This window comes from Atractosteus spatula, chromosome 12, assembly GCF_055471065.1.
Source record: "Atractosteus spatula isolate fAtrSpa1 chromosome 12, fAtrSpa1.hap1, whole genome shotgun sequence".
NCBI lineage: Eukaryota > Metazoa > Chordata > Actinopteri > Semionotiformes > Lepisosteidae > Atractosteus > Atractosteus spatula.
In genome coordinates, this window is record NC_142717.1 from 40,919,428 (window position 1) to 40,944,713 (window position 25,286).

Genomic DNA, 25,286 nt, shown 5'->3' on the forward strand with positions numbered 1-25,286 from the left:
AAGAATATAGTTTTTTATAGTTTTTAGCTTATTTTTTGTGGCTTATTAGACTTTTATTGCGCATACCATTAAAAATCCCTTTGTGTGCCATTATGTGCCACATTATGTCCCCTTAGACTGTCAATAGCTCTGTTAATTTAGTATCCAACGAATTCACCTTTATTTTTTTTCTTGCTGAAGGAGCTAACAGATAATCTTTTCCACACTTTGGGCTCATGATAAGGTATCTTACCTTTTGATCTGTAGGTCAAACCTAATGTCAGAGCCCACCTCTTCCAGGCGCTGGACAGAGAAGCGCAGCCCAACAGATATCTGGGAAAAGAGCACATCAAAGAGTGAGCCAATGGCATCTGTGCTACACACAGAACCCCCACCGAACAGAGTCACAGGAATCGCTCATTAAAACCAGGATTCGCAGAGCAGGTTTGCACCAGACATGCTCATGCTTTGCACACAAACATCTGAGTTCTTTTTACATTTCACATATTATGTAAAGAAGAGTGCCAAAACGATCACCATTTTTTTACTTTGCTGCTTGCATGACTGCTTTAAGTGTGGTAGCACTACGATAAGTTCTCCAAAACAAGAAAATGAAAAATAGAATCTCTTGAAGCGTGCATATGTTAGGATCATTAGCAAAAACCTTCAATCAAACGGCTCATCCAATGTAATTTCACCACACCACAGACCAAAAACAGGAATTTATATGTGCATTTACAACAAAGAACATCTGGAGGAGTTAATTATTAAACCACAATAGTGGTTTTCGGGCAACATGTAATGAGCAACAGTTCAGATATCGCACTGAAGCTTGGAAGTTACAAGAGTGGCAAGTGGAAGCAAAGCATCTACAAAGTCGTTTTATATTGAATTAGAACTATTAACAAGCGTAATAAAACTTTAGAGAGGAAAAAACATCTCAACGCGGTTTGGCAATTTTGTCCCAATAAAACAAAATGTCATTAGGTACATCATATCCAGTGATCAAGCCGGTCAAAGAACAATTCTCATATAATAATGTAAAATGTTGGCAAGGATATGTTGACAATGTTTTCAATAGATATGTATCAGAGAAACCAAGCCACGATGATGACAATCAGGATTAGTAAAGGTTTTACATTCACAGCATTCTTATAAAACTTCCTGAAGAGCATTTCACAATCGCAGAAATGTAGTATAAAGAAAAAATTAACACAGTTCATAAGGGAATGCACAGTGCCCTGAGAATGTCAGGAAGGAATTAAACTACTTTACTTTAATACATCTGAAGACATTTGAAGTCTTTGATACTTCAACAATAAAATCAGTTTAAAAATTGATTTTGAGAAAAAAAAAACATATGGTGAATTATAAACAAATAATAGAAAGGCATTTATAGTGTCATTTTAGGGAAAACTGGGATAACAATATGTATAATTACTGTACATGTGTGAATTATAACAAAGGTATATAATCGTACATATATGTGTGTAATATATAAATGCACATAGATTTATTTGTTATCTAAATTCAATATATATCATTGAACAAATAACATTATTGAATTTTTGCAGAGGGAAGGATGTTGTAAATATACATTTTAATGCCAAGTTTTCCATTTGAGAACTGCTAAAGTGAAACTTTGCAGCTGTGGTGCAGACCGCTGTGCCTAACAGAGAGGCACTAAAGAAGTACAAAACAGGCGTCTACATTGACCCTGTGAGCATGCATGTCCTTGCAGACAGCTAACAAGATTTGGAGAAGAGCCAACCTTTTTACTAGACTTTCTGTTCTATGTCTGTCCCACTGGTTGGTCATGCAAGGAAGAGACAAAAAGACTTTCAAAAAATCAAGCTTCAGTCAAAGCGATGGTCTTAATACCTTTAGCTCATAACTGGTAACATCTGTGGGTTGGGGCAGCTGGCTGTCAGACAGTGTTGGCAGCCAAAGACAGAGCTTTAAACAGTAGGACTGTCCGTATTTTTAAAATTCACATTCTTCAGAGGTTTTTTTATGAAGTTATCCAACAACACAGAGGGGGACATTAAAATCTCACAGTTTTATAAAAGGATCTACATTAAGTCTGAAGAAAAAGATTATAATAAAAATATTTAGTGTATTAATCTGGCTAGAGAAGTAATACAAATCTTGAGCTATAATGCATGTTAATCCAAATTTTATAGAAATAAGAAATAAAACTATATAAAGCTATTCATGTGTATGCGTTACCTTCAATCAGGGTGATCATGAAGCTACAGTCTTTTTTTCTTGCTTGAGTACTGTTGATAATACTATTTGTGCACAGTTTTTACTACCTTGCTAGCCATAATTTTGCAGAAAATTCCTGATTCTGGAATACTACTGGCCTGAAGTGCAAATGTTTCTGTTACAGTGAAATAGCAACATGTAACTTTTAACAGTTAACTGATGTTATGTTTGTCTTGTATTCTGAATTCATAACAAAATTATGAATTGGGATAACAATTTCAAAATTGTTTCTTAATTTTACAACAATATAAAATGCTCTAGAAATGTTACCGTAGTTATGTAAAGCATGCTTATTTTGGAAGAAAATGGCTACTGACGCCAATTTAAAAACAGGAGACATTATTGCGGCTGTATCTTCCTCTGTGCTAGTCACAAGTTAATTCATCCCATCTGTACTTAACCCCTTCCATGCTGACTAGGGGGTGATGAAACTGGAGAATCAATCTGGAAAGTGTTTTGTTGGTTTTGTTTCCCTGCTTATTCTACAATCATGCCCTTCTTCAAAACTGTACGGTAAAACTCCTTCAATCAAAAAAGTAAAAAAGTACAGTTCAAAATTCTGCTCAGGCTAGGTTCATGCATTTGGCACAGATTGCATTTTAATTTTTAATTTTTTAGAAATAGTTCTAAATATTGTTTCTCATTTAGGAATTTGTCTACAGCATTTTAAGAAGCCACACACAACACAATTACAGTGCTGGTCCACCATTGTAGAACATACAGTAATCTCTTTTTTAGTTTTATGCTTAATTTTTAGAACTTTCATAATTTCATGAATTATTATAGAATTATTAAAGAATATTGATTGCAAACCACAAGGAAAGAGCAAATTTGATATATTGTTGAAATTTAGAATGAAGGTTAAAATATTCCAATGCCATTTGAACACTACATCAAACTGCCTGAAAAACGACTGTGACATAAATATTTGACGTACTGTAGCATAAGAGAAACATGAACTCTACCAATTTTGAAACTTCATTGTATTATTAAACATCCAATCTTAAATAAAACATCAAAACCATTTTTGCCTGCACAAGCTTGTGATGTGAAATATTACATGTTAATATAATCGATGAAAAAGACTGATTTGATTTGTTTCCCTGAACTCACAGGGGAAAAAGGTTCAAAGCTGCGTTTATAATGTTGGAAACGTTACATGAATTCTCTTAAGAATTATCCCGTCCATGACCATACATGGAGCACAGGTGAGGTGCAGAATAAAGAGTATAAACTGACTGGAGTACTACATGAATCTTTAATCTGTCTGAAAAATATTAAATTTAGACTTTTCGACATTCTGCATTCACTCAACGGTCATCACGTCAACTTAGTCTATCATCAAACTTTTATAATAACTCAAAGGCTGAAAACCATCCCTTTTCTGTGCTTCAAGCACACATTTTGGAAACAGAGCCCAGATCATAACTATTAAAGGAGCAATGTAAGATTGTTGGACTGTATATTTCCTCAGGTCCTGGGCACTATTCCAGCATTAATGTGGGGCTGCCGTTCTGAGAAAGAACAGAAGCTATGCTGATTAATTCATACCCATTTACTCATTCATTCTCACAGAAGACTTGTTACTGTACTAATGAACATGATACAGCAACCACTCCTGTAACAGCTGTAGCACAGAAATCTACACTAATCAGGGCAACAACGCCATTGTTCCCAAAACCAGTTTAAATAGCTATGAAAACTCTCAAAAGCAGAGCGTAATAAAAATGTTTTATTAGGCAGATCTTGTAGATCATGGCTGATGAAGAAGTATTCCCGTGATGTTTACAGATTTTTATTGCAACCTTGCCCTGCTGTGTACAGGTATTTAAACTAGAGCCAATGTCAAATATGTGTAGTTTTTTGCTTATTATTAACATATTTTATTATTATTAAACATTTCAGATTTGAATTACTTCTCTTATCAATTGTATGGGATGTCTGTACCTTTGGCGTCCAGCAACAAAGAACATGGTGTAAACTTAGTTAAAAAAAGCTGGGGCACTATAGTTACTGCACAGGAGCTGCACAATTCTGGTGATGGGTCAGGCAGCTACAATCTCTTATTTCACGTGAAAAAGAAAGGATAGAATTTAGTTTCCATTTATGAGACACGTAGGGTTTACAGAGCACCCCTCATACTTTCATTATGGTTAATATTTTGCAGAATATTCTCACAGCTCTCACAGTTCTTTTCAGATTTTATAAAGTATACCATGCTTTCCATACAAAAAAACTGATATGGTCTATTTTAAGGCAGCATGTTATTGAAATAATAATTCAATTTATACTCAAGGCTCATTGTAAACTTTGGCTTTAAACGATGTTCCAGCTAATATCTCTTAGGATTATCTCCTGTTCTGAATCAAAGCAATAATTTCTCATATATATATATAAAAAATAATTTCCCCTTTGAAAATACTTTTCTTTAAGCAAATACAGATTTGATTTAAGTGCTACTTAAAAAAATATGAAAAAATAAAACACTTACTAAAAATTTCAAGGTACCCTTCTATGAAATAATGAAAAGGTTTTGTACATTTTTACCCTCAGAAAATCTATTCTAAATTTCTAAACGCCCTTCAATGTTAGGAAAGTGTAATCTCTTTATGTATCTCTTTACAAATGAAGAGAAATTGAGAATAGCTATCTGAGGCTTTTAACTGAAAAGGAAATATTTCCTTATAAGATCTCTTCTTTATCGTTTTGTGTTCCATAATTGACTGCTAACCTCTTCAAAGTCTGAAACCAGAGACCTTTCTCTTAGTGAAAACATAGGTGGTTCAGACGCACTGTTTAGTATTGATCTGTGGACATGAAGTGATCAGTCACTGACAATGCCCCTTTACTCCTGCTGTATCTGGTTACAGTTTCCTGTTTTAAGAAGAAGATCTGTGAGGGCTGTTTAAATGTGGCATGGCCAGTGCCAACACCCCATTAGCTCTTTCGCAGAATTGAATTAGAAGTGAATTATCTGAAACCTATCCTGTCGTCTCTTACATTGGTTTCAGCCAACATGGGGTTCCCGAGATCACACACCACCATTCTGGTGACATTCTCCATCCGGTACTCGCAGTTCAGCCTCCGCAAAGCCTGGAGTGAAAAACAGAACATGATGAATTGTCCAGTAGTAGCAGCAATACACTTCATGCGGGCACATTCATCACAAGTGGATCATTAAGAACAAACAATGGCTATTATCACTTCCATTACACGGTTCTAATTCTGTCTCTAGTGACCAGTAATGCAGTAATGTATCTGGTTTTCTGTTAAGCACGTGCTCCAGGCTAAAAAATATAGAGAGAAACAAAGGAAAGCTGCACAGCACCAAATAAATAGTGCAGACTCACTAGACAAAAGCTATGAATCATTTGGTCCTGGTTGTATCAAAGGATTTTTTGTACCTTTGCTGCTTCTTTGAAAAAATACTTTCTGCAGTCTGTTTGAGCTTTTTACTGTTTCTTCCTTGACAACAAACAAAAAGCAGTTCATGAGGAATAATGACACCCAAGAATGAGATGGGTTTGAGGATGTTTATTGAGTGTTAAGGTTTAGTGAGATTTGGCTTAACCCACTTGGCTGAGGGCTGACCTCCTGGCCATTGGACAAGGAGGCGCAGAGTGAACCAGGGGACAGCTTCCCAGGTAGGGTAGTGGATATGGGAAAAAGAGGGATTTGTGTATTACAGTATACTTTAATTTTTCGAGAAATGACGTTGGGAATGATGATGATTTAGAACAGCCGGAGCGAAAGGCTGTTGTCATCTCTCCGGAAATTCACTTAAGAACTTCCAGAAAAGAGCTTTAGAAGTGTGTATTTTTAGCTCATAGTCAGTAGAGTATTATGTTCAAAGGAAGCCTTATTTTTGTCAAAGACAACAAATATATAATTTTAATCAAAGCTTGTCAGTACATTAAGGTAAACTTGAATTTAGTTAAGCACCAAATCCTTCATTTAGTGGGACCTACAGTATACTCTCCATATCTAAACAACACAGAAATCCAGTAAAACTTTAATGCTGTGCCAAAAGACAGACAGTAATAAAAAGATTCAAGAACAAGGTCCTGGTCATGATGTCTGCAGTGCTTAATGATACGGTACTTGGCACTGAAACAAACTGGAAAAGAAAAAGTTTTAATGAAGCCACAGATATTATTCAATGTTAGGTTTCTATAGAGCCTGATAAAATTATCACAGTCCTCTTACAGGGGTCAATGATTTGTGCACAGGACTGTCTGAGGGATGTTTAGTTTGAAACTATGCCCTCTCATTTGGACAGTATAATGCTATGGTGTAATCTATTTTAACATTGTTTGAAGCCATACAGATGGCCTGCAAAGTGATACTACTTTCGTCAAACTGAAAAGAGTTTCCTGAAGTAAAGCTATTCACCATAAGGTGGTTATCTTACACCATTATACTATAGAAAAGAGATCTAATGGAAACATTTCCACTCTAGGAGCTGAAGTACTGAGGGAAAAGCTTATGCCTTTGTATTTTGGTCACAATAAAATAAACATTTTAACTTAAGCCAATAGAGTGTATGTTTCACAGCTGCAGTGATATTCTGTGTTCCAAAAGGCATTGACATCACTATTAGTTTTACTCCAGTTTTACCTCCCCAAAGGTTTTAAAGAAATAAAGAAAACTCCAAAGTTGTTTTGGATATACTTAGTAAAACCCACTAATCACTGGTCCTCTAGTTTACAGACTCACTCACACATATTGCCAATAATATATCCAGACATTTTACTGTAGTTCCAAGTTTTTAAGTTGAGGAAAAACCTGACTTCAAGACCGAATGGCAAATCTGCAGACAGGACCACTCCAAGCTACTAATTTCCTGCTTTCCATCAACTTTTTATCCACAGGTACGCTGCGCAAACAAAGTCCTGTTCTGGTATTGATCTGTTCCAATGAGTGAACTTTTATACAGCATGATTTTCACCACTCGGTTCAAGAAAATAGACATTAATTATGAGACCAGAAAACAATACATAAAAAATGCAGTTCTGAAAAAAATACTAATTCATAACCAATGCAAAAACTTAAAACCCTCCTTTGTTCAATGCTGATAACGAGTGAAAACAGCTAATTGATATGGTGTCTATGCTTGATTGGATATATCCACTGCATGACAAAAAAACTTATGAACAGCAAATTTAAGAGGTTTTTCAGATACTAAAATTATATTAAAATATGTATTGTTATCCATTCAGCACATTTTAGATTTATCATGTTCTGGAAAGGAGGGATTCTCAAACAGAAATGTTCTGATCTCAGGACTCACCAAGTTTTTTATTTAATAAAATTTACTATATTTGAATCTATTGTACTTGTTTCTTTTCTGGTTTCCCCTAGTGATAATGTATCATGCTGGTGCTATATTCTCCATTCCTGTCACTTCAGAGTCCAAGAGCTCAAGAATGTGGCTGTGTTGTGAGTGCACTGAAATATACCCTGAAGATACTGAAGATAGAGATCAGCCCCCTAGTGTGGATACCTCATTTCTGCGCTCCACTCCAATATAATCGGCTTGTGGGGGAATCAGGACGTATAGCTCAGCCTCATAGGCCCCCTCTCCTTGGTTCTGTGCATTGATGGTCAACATGAGGAGGTTGTCATCACCAATTGTCAACTCTTCTCTGTCCCTGTGAAAGGAATACATTTCATTATGGATGTTACGTCCCCAATATGGCTCAGTCTAGGGGCGAATGGGGACTAACACTAAACAAACACTAATTACACTATTCTACAATCCAATACCCTCTACACCTGTCTCCCGAGAAAGGGGTAGAAAAGCCAAAGTAAAGTCTTCCGTAAGATATCTGTCTACTCTATCTCAACTAAGCTATAATGGAAAACTAAAAAAAACACGGATGCCACAACAATCCCAACCCTACGCCACAGCCAAGAAAACAAATCCGATCCGTCTCGCGTTTTCTCCGTTTCTTCTTTAAGCACCTCTCTTCCACACAACTCTCCGGACATCCCGTACCGGCATTTAAACCCGGACTGCTGTCTTCAACCAATCCAGAGAGAGACCCAATTTAGGGACACACCCACCTCCAAAAATGGACCTCCACACGGGAGGGGAGTAAAAAAAAACAGAACGTGACAATGGAGTCGTGGTGACAGCTCTGGACACTTAACTAAGAGGTTGGGGATGAAATCCAAGGTGACACTGCTGTTGCCCCCTTGAGCAAGGTACGTCACTTGCTTCAATAAAAAATGCCCAGCTGTATGAATGGGAACAAAGCGCAAGTTGCTTTGAATAAAAGTGTGAGCTATATATACACACACACATATGTACATACCTTTTTAACTAAACAGTCTTGGATTACGCCAACAAAAATAAACAAGAACACAGTGGGAATTTGAACAGACATATCCACCCATGCCATGAGTTCTCATTAATAGAGTCATACCAAGGTAAAGACTGTGACCTGGTGGATATATAGTATAAGCATGGCCAAAGGGCCAACACAGACCCTCAGCTGACACCAGAGCAGAAGTGATGGTAACATTTCTACTGAGCTTTCTTCAAACCACACTGCTTGCTGGCAGTTTTCAAGACTCTTGTTCTTGCAAGTTAAAAGCAATTAGGAATTCCACCCAGGAGCACTATGATTTTGCAATAGGAGCATGGGATAGAAAAACACACATAGGAACCAACCCTAAAGAAATACTGTTTTTTTCTATACATTAGCCACACAATCTCCAGGAGGAAATTCTGAACCATACATGTGCAGATCGTCACAGAGGCGCAGTGATTTACTGCAGTGAAAAATCTGCTATTGGTTTGAGCATTTTACACATTCAAGGGAGTTCTTATTGCAAATGAATGCTTGACTGTCATGGAAGCCTCTGGCAATAATATCACTTACAGTAAGAAGCAGTGAAACTTGACAAGCTAGTGTCTATTTTCACTGTTCATTTCACCGTATCAAATGGAAAGTACAGATGTTTTACCTGTCCCACTGGAGGTACATCATGTCTGAGGAAACCAGCCAACTGCAAGGCCATGTGACTCCAGAGACATGTTATCCAACACCATAACATTTCCGTAGACTCATGTAAAATTTAACAACATTTTAAACGGCTGCCTTGAAAATGTCAAGAAAATTGCTCTCCATGTGGCACAAAACATCACCAAATGAAGAGCTGCTGGATATGTGCATAGAAAATGCTGGCTAGCCTCAATCAACAGTGTAAATACAGGGAACCACACTGCTAATAATAGTGTGGACGTCCTCAAATTTCACAAATATGTGATCGTTTTATTAGCTGTCTTTGACACACTGCTGTTTTTTCTGGCGTTCCAGGTTAGGCGATCGGTATTAATGGCGGGTTGTAGTCACAAAGGGAAAAATAGAGTTCCGTTTCCTATCACCATGATTGGTGATTGGAAGAGCAGGTTGATATTGTATACAGTATATTATCCAAGGCACATACTGTATTATCCCAGGTGGTGGAATATTTAGGCCCCAGTCCCATCTTAATCCTTAGGGATGATGGTCCTCATTTGCAGAGGTGTGTGGAACAACGAGACTGAGATCACAGTGAAGACGATGGAAGTCTGTCTCATGTTGTTCAACTTAGCCATGAGTTGTGACACTAAGAGTCGATTTCTTAGCCAGAGAGTGTATAGGGATTTATAAAAGTAGATCATTCCAATATACAGTACCATGCACATGTAGCGTTTATGCAACATGAATAGAAGAATTAGAAACACTGACTTACACTAATATCACATATACTGATGCTTATATTTGCCCTTCGTTTGAACGAGAGACTAACACTTACATTCTGGCAGCAAGCTTGAGATCAGGAATACACATATTGTCTTCTCCACAGTCCAGTAGAATGTAGGCCTGAGCAAGTGACACAACAAAATCACATTATTTTCTCATTTCAAATGCTTTTTTACATCCAAACACCTGTGAGCTGCCAGTTTAGCACAACTGTACAGTGCAGCTGAAGAGTATAATTACTATTGAAAAAATATGTTTGTGTTAAACTCAATGAATCATGCCATGTGTAGCAATGGTATGAGCGTACATGAGCTGAACTGAGCTATTATTTTACAATTGAGGACAAGCGGAGAACAGCTTTTGAATGAGCGGTTTTGCCTTTGTTTCTAACTTTGCAATGCTCTTCACATAATTTGTAATACAAACTGAGTTTGAATTAGAATGGCAATTTTGTACATATGCACATTGGGTACATATTACAGCTCAAAGCATGGAAAATCCAACATATTGTAACGCTTACGGCCGACAGGTACTGTGTAAGAGCCGGCGTACCAGGGCAGGTGACGTCACCGCCCTTCCCTGTGATAGCAGGACTACAGCTACTGGGCTGGAGAGAGATCTCTCTTTAGCTCACGGGGCTGGGTCGCTGCAGAGAGACGCGGAAGTCCCGGGTTCGAGCCCCGGACGGTGCGGGGCCGACCTGATGCGGCAAGGGCGCCCGCCTGAGCCCCCGTTGCGTTACAATATATTATCCTCAGTCAAATACATGATTACACAATGATATATTTAACTAGTCAAGCAATCATCATGACCGATACGACTCTTACCTGCTCCTGTAAGAATGACTTTCTATAATAGTTCAATATTGGCTTCAGACTCAAACCCGGAAGTGGAGTCGACTCATCCAGACTGTAATTTAAGCCAATGCTAATAGGAGTCAATTTATCCCGAAACTCTGTTTCATCCTTAAGGAAAAAAATAGCAGTAATTGTATGAGAATATGTCTCATAATAGAAAGTACTGCACTGGGTATAAATAATATGGAACATCTTTCAGATCCTGTACAATTTCTTTTGTATTCTTTTTGTGATTAGATCTAGTAATTAAATGACATGTCCTTCAATTATTATTTTTATGGAGTTGTAATTTTACTGTGCTCTGCTGCACAATTAATACTGTAATAGAATTTGCAAGCAGAACACTGTCTTGAAAGTCTTCTGCTTTGCATATTGTTTGCTACTAAGCCCTAAGGGAAGTTACTTTCTTGTTCTATAGTTATTAGATTAAACTGTCCATCTTAATGCATGACTGTCTTGAGCCACAGAAAATTAACTAATCTTTAGGTTTCTTATAATGAGAAATGTCAATATGCAGTTGCTCTAAGAATGCCATTAACAATTACTAATGTTTTTGTAACAATTACTAGTGTTTTACTGAATATTACTCCAAGAAATGACTGCGGCAAAAGAACAACATGACATGAATTACATTGCAGTGAACTGATCTGTTTCACAGATATGGTAATAACGAACATCACTATTTTAAGAGAAACTGATTTTTTTAAATCTGCAAATAATTCCATATACATACATATTTAGGAACAGACATTACAGTACATGGATTTTTCTAAACCAAACAGTGTTATCTAAAGTCAAAGCCTACAAAAAACATACAAATTAAATTAAAGACAAAATTTAAAGCAAAACTCATGTGAATTACAGTTCCTATTTCTTTCATGACATTCTGATACTCAGGAGATGGGGTTTTCAATTGAAGAAATGAACGTAATAAATGATGTAATAACAATGACATCCTAGAAGTCTGAAGCTCAAAGAAAAACCCATAATGCCTTCCCATTACTTTGTATAAGCTGTAAATCTGATTGACTCACTTTGAGATACACAAGAAAGTTCTGGCATTTGGTGGGTGTCCTCCTCTTTAAGATGAAAGTGAGCCTGTGTTGATGTTGGTGGGTGTCAAGGAACAGAACTCTTTTAATAGCTCCTTTCTGTTTCAACCAGTCAAGCTGCAGTTCAGTGTTTAAGGCTGGGGAGACACAAGTTATAGCTTCACAGCAGGGAATCCACGAACAAACACACAACATAAAATTACCGTCTGAAAGTAATATAATGTTCTATAGATCCAACTGACAAAAATGCAAGTAAACAATTTAATTTCTTCAGAGCCTGTGGAAATGTTTTGAATTAAGAGTTCAGGCTATAGCAGTTTTGACCCCTCTGGTTCCAAAAAGAGTCTTTTTATAATGCTTTTTTTATTGTTGTTGTTTAGAAAAAGAATAATGGAGCCATTTTTATTCGGCATTGATTTATCTCTCCGTAGCATCGTGCCTTCTGCTTCTGATTATCAAGGGCCTTTTGACATACAGATGCACGATTTCCATTTTTGGAAGCGCGCTGTCCTCCAGAACAAAAGATATTAAAAACAGCTGCTTACCTACTGTATCAGGAATGCCATTGCCCGATACTCCTGCACAGGCCTTCACAGTCAGACTGCAATACACCAGAAATAACAACTTCAGAAAAGGTTCGCACTTGTTGCACGCTCTGTAAATGCAGATATGAATACACACACTTGCATAAACTGCAATTGTGTTTGCAATAATTCTGTTTTCTTTATTTTAATGGGTGGAAGGCGTGTTATTCCTGTTTATTTATTAATTTAATTTAGTCAATGTTTAAATAATACCTTGTTTTAGTCAAGGTCTAAGAAAAGGAAGTGAAGATCAGTGTTGCTTTCTAATGTTTTTTTTGTGCATTGCGGCTAATGGAGAAAGCTCGTAGATGAACACAGCTGTACTCTTAGGGCTGTTGTGAGAGCACCGTTCAAGTGAGACGTGGTCCTGTATTTGTCTGCCGGGCACTAATTTACACCAGGTTATGATGAACACATGTTGAGCATTAGAACTGTTACATGGGGTCTAGGCCGTGACACTGGATTTCAGATTGTGAACAGGTGGCAGTGGTTAAGAGGAGGCAGCAGTGGACGACTTGTGAACAGAACAGAAAAGGCAGTGGCCATCCCTTTGTTATAAAGGGCAGCATGAGCAGATGGACATCTATCACCCATGAAGGTATCTTTCAAAGTGTTATTAGTTTGCCTTCAAATAATTCAATCACCTTCCAGTGCCTGGACAAACCTCCTGCCACAGCTTGCTGCGATCTCATTTCTATACTCAGGAGAATCAGACTTGACCAACACGGTCTAGGACAACTAATGTTTCAACAGCAGATGGTGAACAGGTAAAACCCAAAGTTAAGAGTGAACCCACAACTGCTTTCGTTCACCCCAAAACACAGCTGTGAGACCATTAAACGTTCATTTTAAACAAAAGTCAGAACGCAGCGTATCAGATGTGATTTTTAAGTTAAATTGTGTGGCGAAAAAGAACCCCTCTCGGCCTAAATATTTAATGAAATAATTTACAAACTTTTAGATAATTGCTTGTTAATGGATTCCAGGGCAGTACAGAAGGCAATTAGACTTCATTCTGCTGAAATGACTTCCTGCCAAAAGGCCACTGGAGATGTTGGAGCAAACAATTTCCTCTGGAACAACTCATTTCGTTCCTGGGCTGAAAGTCTCACAGTGCTGCTCCAGGAGGAAAGTCACTGGCTGACCCCAGTCCCTTATCAACCTAAATATCAATACGGAGAATTACATAGGAAGCAGACTTTCAAATTTGAGATCTGTACTTAAATTGTACTTTAGGACATCAATAATTACGTTGTGCACTGTTTCTTGCATTTGTGTGCAAAAAACACATACAGTACCAATTTCTCCTTTCTTTGGTAATGAAGCCTTCTCTGGCATTCTGATTTAATGTTAATAACAAATAGCTTGTTATTGGTAGTTTTGGACCTCTGGCTTGTCATTCTTGGATTCTGGAAAGGACAATTCAACAGAATTTACAGTACATTGAGTTTATCTAATGCTCCCTTTAAAGGTGGATTTGGTATTTTCATTGCAAAATTCTTGGAAATCATTCAGTTGCCTTCCACAAACGGAGAAATAGAATTCATTTTATTACAGAACATTTCAGATAAATCAGATGTTCTTCAATTGACAATATACTGTACATATAACAAGTGATTCATACTTTTCATACTTTTTGTATTCATACTCATCAGCTGGATGAAATGTTTAGATTTTTTAACAGAGGCATTACTTGGATAGCCACTGGGACACACAGAGTAAAGTAAAAACTAAATTAACCCCATAATTAAATTCTAAAAATATAAAGTGCGTTCATTTCTTAGAGTGGCATTCTTAGAATGTATTGTGCTCTCATACACTGAATGTTTAATGCGGCACTATGAATATTTAATGGAAGCAAATGCATGTCTTTTTGTGGTGACTGTGATCTGAAATAATGCACTCTTATACTATCATGAGGAATCATTTTGCCCTGTCTGAAGTAATTAACATGTGTCCCTGCTGCAGGGCTGACATGAGCTCTGACCTCAGTCAAGCTCTTCCTTCTGGATAACCTATTTGCCTTTTACAATTAAAAAAATACTTCTGGGGCCAGCCCAGGGGACTATTATTGGCATTTCTTTCTGTGCTCCCCAAGGAGCAGCCAGAACATACCTAATTCTCCTAATGGCAAAAATTCTACATAGACTAAAATACAAACTCTGCCTTTGGAAGGTTTATCCCTTTTCCCCCGGGAAAAAAAAACATGACCGTCCCTCATTTGGACAGTGGAATGTAACATACCAAACGCAACAGGGATACAAATTAAAAAATGTATGTCTTATTCCAAACTAATTCAGCAAGAAAAAGAAGTATTAAGGACTTTTAAATTTCCCGCACATTAAACACAAACCGTGAATCTGTTCAAGATCAAACAAACTCTAGAAATCCTCTTGCTGTAGAGTTACAAATATGTCCTGGCACATCTTGCTTCCATTTCCTTAAGAAGGTGATATAGGAAGTGTGATAAGACCCTGACTGGATCCACAGTCAAAGGCACAGTGGTGTCTGCCTAGCACTACATTGAGTTGAAAGACTGGTCCACTGGCAGTGGAGATATGAACAGTCTCAGACACATTGAAGGAGTGACATCACAATAAAACAACGAGACCTGCTTAAAGACTAGAGGCAGATATCTGCAGAGCCCCAATTTCTTGGGCTACGGGACAGCAGACATCCAAAGACTCGGGTGCTTATGTTCATACATCGCTTACAACTTCCAGAAAATGGAGGCAATAAAAAGGGAAACACAAAGTTTGGCTATACAGTCAAAAGTGTGGAATTCAAATCAAGGGAAATTATGTTAAAATTGGCCAAAGCACTAGCTAGGCTTCAGTGCTGTGTTTTCTGTGGTTACCACTTTTTAAAAAGTTTTGTTTGGTCTGGAATCAACCATTCTAGAAGAGAGCAACCAGATATATTCTGGGGCTTAATGGAATGTCCTACACTGACAGGCTGAAAGAACCAAACCTTTGAAGTCTTGGACAGAGAAGACCTGGTACAAGTATTCAAAATCCTCAAAGGCACTGACTAAGCCAGCTCAGTGGACTTCTTCAAAATGAGCGGTGAAACATGAACCAGACCACAAAGGTGGAAGCTATGTGGAAGTGCATTCTTTGGCTTCCTTCAAGAAACAGCTGGATGAGATACTTGGATCAATAAGCTAACTACTCTATGGGCCAGAAGAGCCAAATGGCCTTCTCTCGTCTCTATGTTCTGCTACACAAGTCTAAGAAAATACACAGAGAACTTCATTTTCTAGTAGGATCGGCCAAAGCTAGTCAATTATTTTAATATCAGCTTTACTGTTTTAAAATCATTTTAAGGACTCTATGAAATATGGTAAAGCTTAAGCCTTCATAGGTTCACGTATGGGAACAATTTACATGAGTCGCCTTTAAAACTGTTAAAAGTCTTTTTGAATCTACTAAACACTAAAACAGAATTTAATTTATTAGTATCAGAAGTGATTAAGTATCTGCCACAGCCGCATGATAATGTTTTATGTGCTGTATTGGAAGGTTTTAAAACGACTGCCTAAAATTCCATTGCAAATAGATTGTTAGACAGCTACTATACTCTCAAGCCGCCTCCTTCCATTCTGCCAAAGTCCATAAAAACCAAAAACCTGGAGTGGCCTGCTCAGACACCCACATTTATTTCCAACCAACCACTCTGGGACATCCAGAGACCAAAAGGCATCACTTAGACACCGCATGCTTTACAAGAGGAATTGTGCAGCATGCGACTGAATGTCTACATTTAGTGTCAGTAACAAGGTGCGAGTTCTGGCAAACTTTGTAAGGAGCATTAAACCATAAAAGTGCATAAAACGTTTACAGAGCTTAACTCTTAACAACCCCCTGGAGCCAGATTCATGGCATTAGGTACTGACCACTTTTCCTGCCACTCAGTACACACATTCCCGTTCTAATCGTCTGTTCTGCAGCACTTGCCTCTGTGCACAAACCATACAGATGGCCAAAAGCAGCAGATATACACCCCTGGGGACTTGAAAACACCAGTCTGCTGCAGATTCTCTTTTACATTGTCCTTCCATTTGTGAAAAGTGTCTTTCAAGGAAGCCTAGATTACCAGAACAAATCCTATGAGATTTCCAGAAACCTACCGCATTATTATTAGTAAAACGCTACAGTCCAAATCTAAATAATTTGAATGGAATTTCCACCTATTAGCCAGAACTCTTCCTAAAATAAGGAACCACAGGTCGCTATTGTATGAAAGCTTTTGGCATTTCCAAGCAAAGAAGTTGACCCCAATTTTACCTTCTTCTGAAAATAAACTCACACAAACATGCTGACATCCAGAAGAAAACTAGTCTGCAGTATCTGTCGAACAAGAGTTGGGCATTTGGACATTTATTTTGCACCTTAAGCTTTATTACTTCACAGACCTGTTTTAGACTTGTGTGTGAAGTGAAGGGTCATCAGTCATGCCTGATAACTCATGTTTTGTGGTCAAATGTCAGATGAAGGTGAAGGAGACCATGTCAGCTCGATTGGCCTTCTCACCTCCCAGATCTCTTGCTTACCAGGTCACCATGGTGTCCGTGTCTTGCAGCCGGCAAGTTTTATTCTCTGGATTTAAGATCATGGGGTTAAGATGGAGCTGAGCCTCCACTGTCACTACAGGGCGAGCTCTGTGGGAAAAGAAGAGAAAAGCACTCTTTTATCTGAAGTTTTATAACTGAGAAAATGGTGTATGGTCATAAAGATATTCTTGTATGGTACCATTTAAGAGTCGTCTTAATTAAAAATAGTATGCTTTAACATGGTCAGTAGAAACAGATATTTGAATCTACTAACCCATTTCACTGAGTAGCAAAGAAAAGCTATACAAATATATTCTCTTATTTACTATATCAGATTCACGCCATTTCCAGTTCACCAGTCTACATGAATGCATAAATGCAGCTGATGTTCTTAAAAATGGCTATTGCTGCAAAATAACTTGCAGCAATAAAATTGTACAAATGCGTCTGTCACATTTGGGATTTCTAAGCAATGACCACTTCTCAAGAAAAAAAAAGTTCTACTAAACCCTTCAAATTGTTCAAATATTGTGGCAATCAGCCTAATGACCTGAATATGTGTGTGTGTTATGGAAAACATGCTTTGTAATGGATGCCACAATCAGTTACTGACTAAAACCCCAAGTGGCTTTCATTCCAGCTGTACATAAGCACATTTGTCCAGAATTGGCTGTAAGAGTTTATCAATGACTAGTAAGCTTATCAAGTCTTCCTACCTGTATACTACAACCTTGCCAACGCCAAAGGCTCCAACAATCAAATCTGTCAGAAGAGAGAACATACTGCTTCAGCTTCAAAAGAAGGACACAGCTGCTAACCATTTTGAAGTCTCAACCAATTTTCATCAGTAACAGCCTTTTTACATTTTAGTGACTTTGCATAACAGTGAATGACAGGGCTCCATATTAGAAACAATATCCTGTTTATTCACAGACTTCTAAGTTCTGAATTAACCATCACAAATAGTCAGTGTGAACCCAAGTCTATCCAGCTCAGATTTCAGCCCCCTTCTCCTTTTTTCTTAGAGTTTTTCAAATACACAAAAATGAAGCAATATTATTTTTACCATTAGGGCTTAGTTAATAATCAATTACAATCAGTTGTAATTGTACAATCTTTGCATTGTTACACACAGCAAATTCTAAACCACGAGTTCTCGTATTATGTACACTCTTAAGGTTAACCTTTTTCTGTGTGCTCTCCATATTATATGATTGTAAAGATGAAAATAGTCCTTTTCTGGAAAAAAACAACAGCTGCCAATGTATGTTTTGACCTTAAATGCCATGATTAATTTCAGACACAAGCAACATGCTAATATACTGTAAGTGATTTCTGAAAATATTATTACAGAATGTTCAAGCATGTGATTACTGACAATGTTGTGATTGCAACAAGCTTTGTGTGTAACAGTTGCTACGCTTAATTTTATGTCTTTTCAAAAATCATATTTAAAAGATCTTAATTTGATATGATAAAATATGGTTTCTTAGGAAATGATTTATTTAACACGTTATAGTACTAAGGAAACCAGCTATTCCTAAACACTAAGCCCAGTCAAAAAGAGACCTAAAACTGTTTAAAAACCTAAGTAAATCTTATCATGGAATGCTACGGGCACTGGAAAATGTGATTCATGCCAAAAAATTAAAAACCGTTAATTCAGTATGTTTCCTTAAGCAAGTACATATTGTAGAGAATTAAGTGTATACTGAATTTTCTTGGAGCAGATAAAAAATGCTGTAGATCCCATGGCATTATATATCATGCAGAATATACTATGTTATTTGGGGAAATGTTGGACTTCTTTGCAATATACTGTAAACCACAGAAAATAAAAAAAGAAATGTTAAAGCCATCGAAATGAAATGGAAATACTGTTTTTCTGCAGTTCACTAAAATAGACTGTCCATAGACATGGTGTAACATTGTCACATTAAGCTTCAGTGTCAAAATATATATTGGGACCAATACTTTTCAAAGAGGGACCAAAACGCACACAATGCTGTAATGGTCTCGGAGCTTTTGACAGAGAAATTTAAGTAAACAAACCCACTATTGTATTTATTTTTTATATTTTAGAACTGCCTGATTTTCGTTGCATACCAAAGAAATCTTCATAAATCTGTCACACAGAAAAGAACAGTTACGCTTTGCATTAACTTCAATAATTATTTTTGCTCAAGCAAATTAATAGTGAAGGTTTAAGTTCTCCATTGTTTCAGATTAAAGTTTCTACTATCATTAAGGTCTCATATGGTCCAGGGAGTTTAAAATGAGACTTAGTGGTATACATCTAGATAGCAGGCAAAGGCAATACAAAAGTAACTAAACATCTAGTACAAGTATTCATCTTAAGACAATATCAGTAACGCATGAGTCTGCTGTTTGTCAGGCAGTACCTTTAGGTATTTGTTTTCTTGGCTTTGTGCCATAGTAAAGTAGCTACAGTACCATGATTTTTTGGTATGAAGCGTGCTTTTGACAATCCGGATAATGAAGCCTGAAAGATATTAATTTCTCATAATCTTTCTACAACAAGATTAGACAGGCTCGTTTCATTGGAAAAGAGTCACATCTGGTTAAAACATCTGCGAATCACTCAGACTGGCATGAAGATATGTTACAGTGAAACTAAAACATCTTGGCTGCAGTCCTGAAGGTAGTTACTATAACCAGAGTCCTGCAACTCAAAAGAGAAAAGGGGGAAATCTGCAACTGCAGGGCTTCATTCGTAATCAACAGGCCTGTTAAAGTAATTCACTTTAGTTGCATTTAGAACAAATTCTTCAAGACCAGAGGGACAGCAGCCCAACCTAGGATGGGAAGAATATCCTTTTGTTTCTTATCCTTTCTATTAATGCTTTCTTTCAAATACTTCGGAACTTTTTAATCTGCAGAGACGTATTTACACTTTGGCAAAATGATTGAAAAAGGAGTGCCTGCTCAATAAATACCCATGTATTATTCACATGTTATGAAGAGTATTAAAAGGCATAAACCTTTTGCCTACTGCCTGCGGTAGATTGTATTTAAGGAACATGTGCATTTAAGGAACATGTGCTCAGTCAGTTAACAGCAAGACTGCATGCTAAATAAAAACTAGGTTTGTGGGTAAAGAAATTACAGGCTGGATATAAGCCAATCTAATTCTAAATTAAAGAGTTAAACTAACTCTAACTCCAGCTCTACACAAAATCATAAGATTAAATCTCACTTCGACAACCCAAACATAAACCAACAAGCAATGGATTAACACTTGATACTAAAGACATACTAAAGACAAGAAAATGATATTCCATTCACAACTGGCCACTTATTCAATAAAATATACTGTACAGGATGTATTGGTCATAGAGATATTCCCATAGATCTTGTGCATTTACAAAATCCTTTTTTTTGTGCACATTTTCAAAAGATAATCAGCTCTTGGAAGGTACATGCTGTAGGTATCTTGTGAAACTAACAATGAAGGCACTAGGTTAACATTTGTATGGAATTTTATTATCATTATTAGACTTCTCTTAACAAAAAGATAGATCAAATGAAGAATTCTCCCTGTCTCAAAGCAAGGAAGGTCACAGTCCAATAAATGAACACAAACTACTGTAAAACATGAACGTTCTTTGTGAAGTCAAGTTAATTCATTAACATATGATTTACAGAAAGATTTTAAGTGCTGCTTCTTGCTGTATGAAACACAAATGTTGCTGATACTGTATGTATGATGAAAAAAGAACTAGTCTTTGAAAATCTTTACTATATAGTATAAAATAAAACTGATTCTTATATCCTCCAGCAGGCTTTTATTGCTGAGCCACCCAAGAGCTTCAGTTTAGCTTAGAATGCATTGCCAGATTCTAGATTCTTTTCTGTTTTGTAGTTTTTTTCATAGCTCTGCCACAGCGTTTTCTGTAATCATCTACTGAAGGCCACATTAAGTTGGGAGTGATTCATAAAGTGGTAACTTCTGATCTGGTTTTCAGTAATAAGCTAGTTTCCTGATGATCCTGGGCAATTGAATACACATTTATAAAAGCCTTAAATGTAGCATGTGGTGTGGCATTTACAAAACGAAGATCTCCTGTATCTAGAGTAAAAGATCTAAGAATTACTTTTAAAAAAATATCTCTTGTATCTAAGAATTACTTTGAAAAAATGAGCATTTTTATTACTGAATAAAAAAATTCCCCAACAACAATTTTTTAAATGAGCGTTGATCTTCTAACTTTAACTCATAAATATCTATACAGCAATAATCTGTGGGTCAAATACTCAATTGAATTGAATTGTTTCTACTGTATGGTTGCTGAGGGTTATTAAAACTACAGCAAATACATGCTTTCCATTTGAATTATTTATCCAGAGAGAGAAAAAATGGTTCTTTAAGACAGCTCTTCATTGTGATATTTGTGGCATAACTGCTCCTGCCAAATCTGTTTTTTTAGAATTACACTGCTAGGTGTTTGCTGATAAACTATGACACTTTTACAGTCAGCATATCTATAGTATGTAAGGAAAAAAATGAAATGTTTGCTCATAAATTGGCCGGCCACAGATTCTTCCTTTTGTCAATTCTTCATTCATTTTACATTGTTTTAATGTGCTGTTCCTTTCTCTTCTGCTATCATCATTACTAGGAAAGAAAAGGACACATACTGTACTACTCTGAATTACCTGGGGGAGTATTTCCCAAGATAGAACAAGAACTACTGTATGTATCACTTATTTTATGCATCTTGTTTGTAACAATGTTTCAGGGAATGTAAGAACTTTTTAAAATGATTTTCCTCCCTTTGAAATTTGTCTCAGTATTTTTGTCTCTTCACATACTGCATGGCTGTAAGGGCATTCAAAAATTTAACAATGACACACATGGCTCTCCCCAAATCCTTGTAATGTTGTCATTTCCTTTGAAGGAATGCTGATTGAAGAAATGCACGGAAAAGCAATTTGTATTCCCTTGGGATCCATTCCTAGGATGGTCCAACAGCAATCTGCTCCATAAATAAACGGAGAAATGGAGTGTATCCTGATGCAGACTGCAGGAGTTGGGCATAATACAGTCAAAATGCATGTTCAAGAAATCCCTAACATAAAAGCCCATGGCCATTTCCACCAAAATACTGTACTTTAAACTTCAAAATATAATTCCAGATTCTATGGGACTGAGGGACAAAATAAAACTGTCCTGGGAAATACATCATTATTTAGAAATACTTACACATAAAATATCACCTTTTATCTTATTAAGTCTTATTTCACATTAATGGTTTCATAAAAAGACTGCATTTTCCTAGGCAGCTTTGTGAAACACTGCAATAAAGCTCTCTAACTCTTTGAACTGTTGTGTCTTGAAGAGAAATTAAAACCACATCTTGTGAGAATGAGTGTAGTTCCAAACAGAAAAAAAGGCAGTTCAACCATAATTTTTTGTGAACGAAGAGAAACTGTTCATTTTATACTGTATCCTGTTCTTTAAACAGACAAATTATTTTGGTACCAACAGTACAGAACCCTTAGACACAACCTCTGGCCTACAACAGCATAATGGCTTTTCCAGAAAGGGAGGAAGGATATGGAATTTTCCTTTTACTTATTTCACTCACCTGGATATTCGTTCTTGTCCAAGTCTGAGTCTCCCCTCAGAGCAAAGCCGAATCCTGCTGGCACCAACTCAGACGCCCAGGCTCCTTCCAGAACTTGCGAAGGCTGCCGCTTTAACCCATCACCCTGCCCATTGTAGATCAAAACCCTGCCTCTTCTCTCCTCACCTGCGAATGGAGCTCCTACTGCAATATCTGTAACACAAAGAGGAGACAGGAGAGCCGTCAAAATCCACAGCACTGATGCTGCAGCACAGGAGTTCTATCTGGAAATGTGAAGAAAAATTTAACTTAAAATGAATAGTATACAAAACTGTTTTTAATCTAGTGTTTGTGTCATATTTATTATTTTAATTATGCTCATCCACTACAGGACCTTCAGTAACACGTCATCTTTCTAATCTAGAACAATGCAACACTCAGGTTTATTTACTATAGGGATTAAACTATAACACATAAAATGAAAAAAAATAAAACACAGATAAAAGTATTGTGTTATGTTTTCAAGTATGAATTGTCGCATGAGTGTTGGGTATGACACTCCTGAGCATTAACACAATGCTGGCAGTGCTGACACACAGACCTGATCAGCCTCTGGACAGACTGCTGTGGGAAGTTCTGTCACTCCTCCTGAGCAGCTGCAGCCATCAGGTAAAGGCTGGCTGGTAAGAGTTGTCTCTTGTTGATGGAATTTTCAAGTTGTATTGGACACATGTCAGGAGAAAAAGCTGGATATATTGTGACCTCAGCATTGTTTTGTTGAGCTCTTGGTATTGTAATCCTAATGTGTTGTAATATCAACACTTCCAGATCATGCTGGATAGGAAATTTGGCTCAAGGACTTTGTAAATGTACTGCTGAGCCCTCAGTCTGGGTTTCTGTGTTAAAGGAGAATCCTTCCAATATTATCACACTATGACTGTCCTATCGGCTGGCTTGAACAATCTGAAATTGGCATTCCTAAGTGAATAAAACTGTCCCACAGAAGATGGTGATCTTGTGTCTCAGCTGTACACATGAAGTGATCTGTTAATGTTCTCATGCAGGTGGTGAACTACAGTCCTATTCTGATGGTTACTTCAGTGTGGAATTTCTCATGCTGTATCTACTTCAGTCTGAAAACGATTACACAGATGGATCAGATGATATGATAGGCCTGGTCTGATATGGTGACCCTCTGTTTTCCAGGACATGAACAGTTGTTCACACAGCACATTTTCTGCTTTCTCTGGACTGGTGTAGTAATTATTGAACCAGCACAACTCATTGACCAGGTAACTACACTCAGAGAATGGTTGCTTTCAAAATGCTGTTAGTAACTATCTGATCTTCACACACAAGACGGACAGGTCAAACCTGTCAATATTCCTGTGTTCATTAACTTATTTTTACAATTTTAACTGAATGGAAATACGAAATGCAAATACTCAAATACTGAGCACTTGGTGTTTTGAGGAAATTTCATGACTTGATTTTTTTAATCCCAAGGAAAAATACTACCCAATGAACCCAGTGAGCTACTGATGCAAAACCTTATATTTTAATTTTGTATCAGCATATTATCAGCAGCTGTTCAAAGTGCTGTTTGCCAAAGACTTCACTGAAACAGGTAAAATTTGCCTTACTGGCTGAGATCTCATATTTCTTTACACATGGTTATCCTTTGACACTTGTAAATGTGTTACCATCTAACAGCATGAAGTGCTTTAAAATGGCAATCTATGTGAAGTACCTTATAAATAAATCCTGTGTTTAGTATGAAAACTCTCACCATTAACAACATCTTCCTCTGCCTTCTGTTTTATATTATATTTTTCTTCTGTTTTATTGCTTTTTTATTTAAAGTCAACTTGACAAAAAATGTAACCTTGATATAGTTATGTTAAGTTTTTAGGATTGATATTCAATTAGACCAGATCCATCTTCGAGGCCCAGCTTTATTTCCATGTAATAAGAGACATCACAAATCAGTTACTGTATAAAGTGAGTTTGTTCGTTAGTGCTTTTAAAACTGATTAGAGATCATTTTAGTTTAGCAATAATGCCCAGCTCCTCAGGCATTACAGTTGGAGGCTTTACTTAAGAAAAAAATAATGTACTGGGCATGCTTACATGATTTGGTCATGATCAGGTGACATATTTCTAGATTTCTAAGCATTACTGAGCAATGCTTTTAATAAAATGAAAAATATATCTTACTGGCAAGAGGTGACAAAATCACATGATTTTATGTTCCCATAGACATAGCATATGTTGCCAGACAGTGTGCAGTCTAAATACACTTTGGCTGATTGTCTGAAATTTTTCATAAAAGGGAGAACCTATGAATTATTATATTTATAGAAACACATGTACCTGTGTAACCATTAGAGTAGTACACGCACTTAATCTTCTGTGTCTCAGTACATTCTCCTGGATCTAGAATTATTCATGGTCAACAATGTCTAAAGGCTGTTTAAGTATTTTTACTATCTTGCCAATGGAGTGTGAATGTGCTCACAAAATGAACATCAAAGGCACTTTTCCGGATTTTCCCAGCTAATGATCCGATGCTGCCGGAGTAATGAACAACAAGATGATCAGATCATGTTTAGGTCACAAAAGACTACGCTTCAGTAATAGTATAGAGTTAAG

At 36.9% G+C, this 25,286-nt stretch overlaps 1 protein-coding gene across 2 annotated transcripts in view; it reads right to left on the reverse strand.

The window, feature by feature from the left end:
- The window catches only part of itga8 (integrin, alpha 8), a 68,460-nt gene that overhangs the window by 21,865 nt on the left and 21,309 nt on the right, over positions 1-25,286 (reverse strand). For both annotated transcript variants that reach the window (XR_016093868.1, XM_088929674.1), the window contains exons 13-22: positions 22,656-22,847; positions 17,763-17,808; positions 17,047-17,154; positions 12,456-12,511; positions 11,893-12,047; positions 10,829-10,966; positions 10,054-10,121; positions 7,751-7,898; positions 5,248-5,340; positions 233-312 (exon numbers count right to left, since the gene is read on the reverse strand). Coding sequence is in view for 1 of the 2 variants with exons in the window: in XM_088929674.1 (XP_088785800.1) it covers positions 233-312; positions 5,248-5,340; positions 7,751-7,898; positions 10,054-10,121; positions 10,829-10,966; positions 11,893-12,047; positions 12,456-12,511; positions 17,047-17,154; positions 17,763-17,808; positions 22,656-22,847 (1,084 nt within the window). In the remaining variant the exon portion in view is untranslated. The remainder of the gene's footprint in view (positions 1-232; positions 313-5,247; positions 5,341-7,750; positions 7,899-10,053; positions 10,122-10,828; positions 10,967-11,892; positions 12,048-12,455; positions 12,512-17,046; positions 17,155-17,762; positions 17,809-22,655; positions 22,848-25,286) is intronic.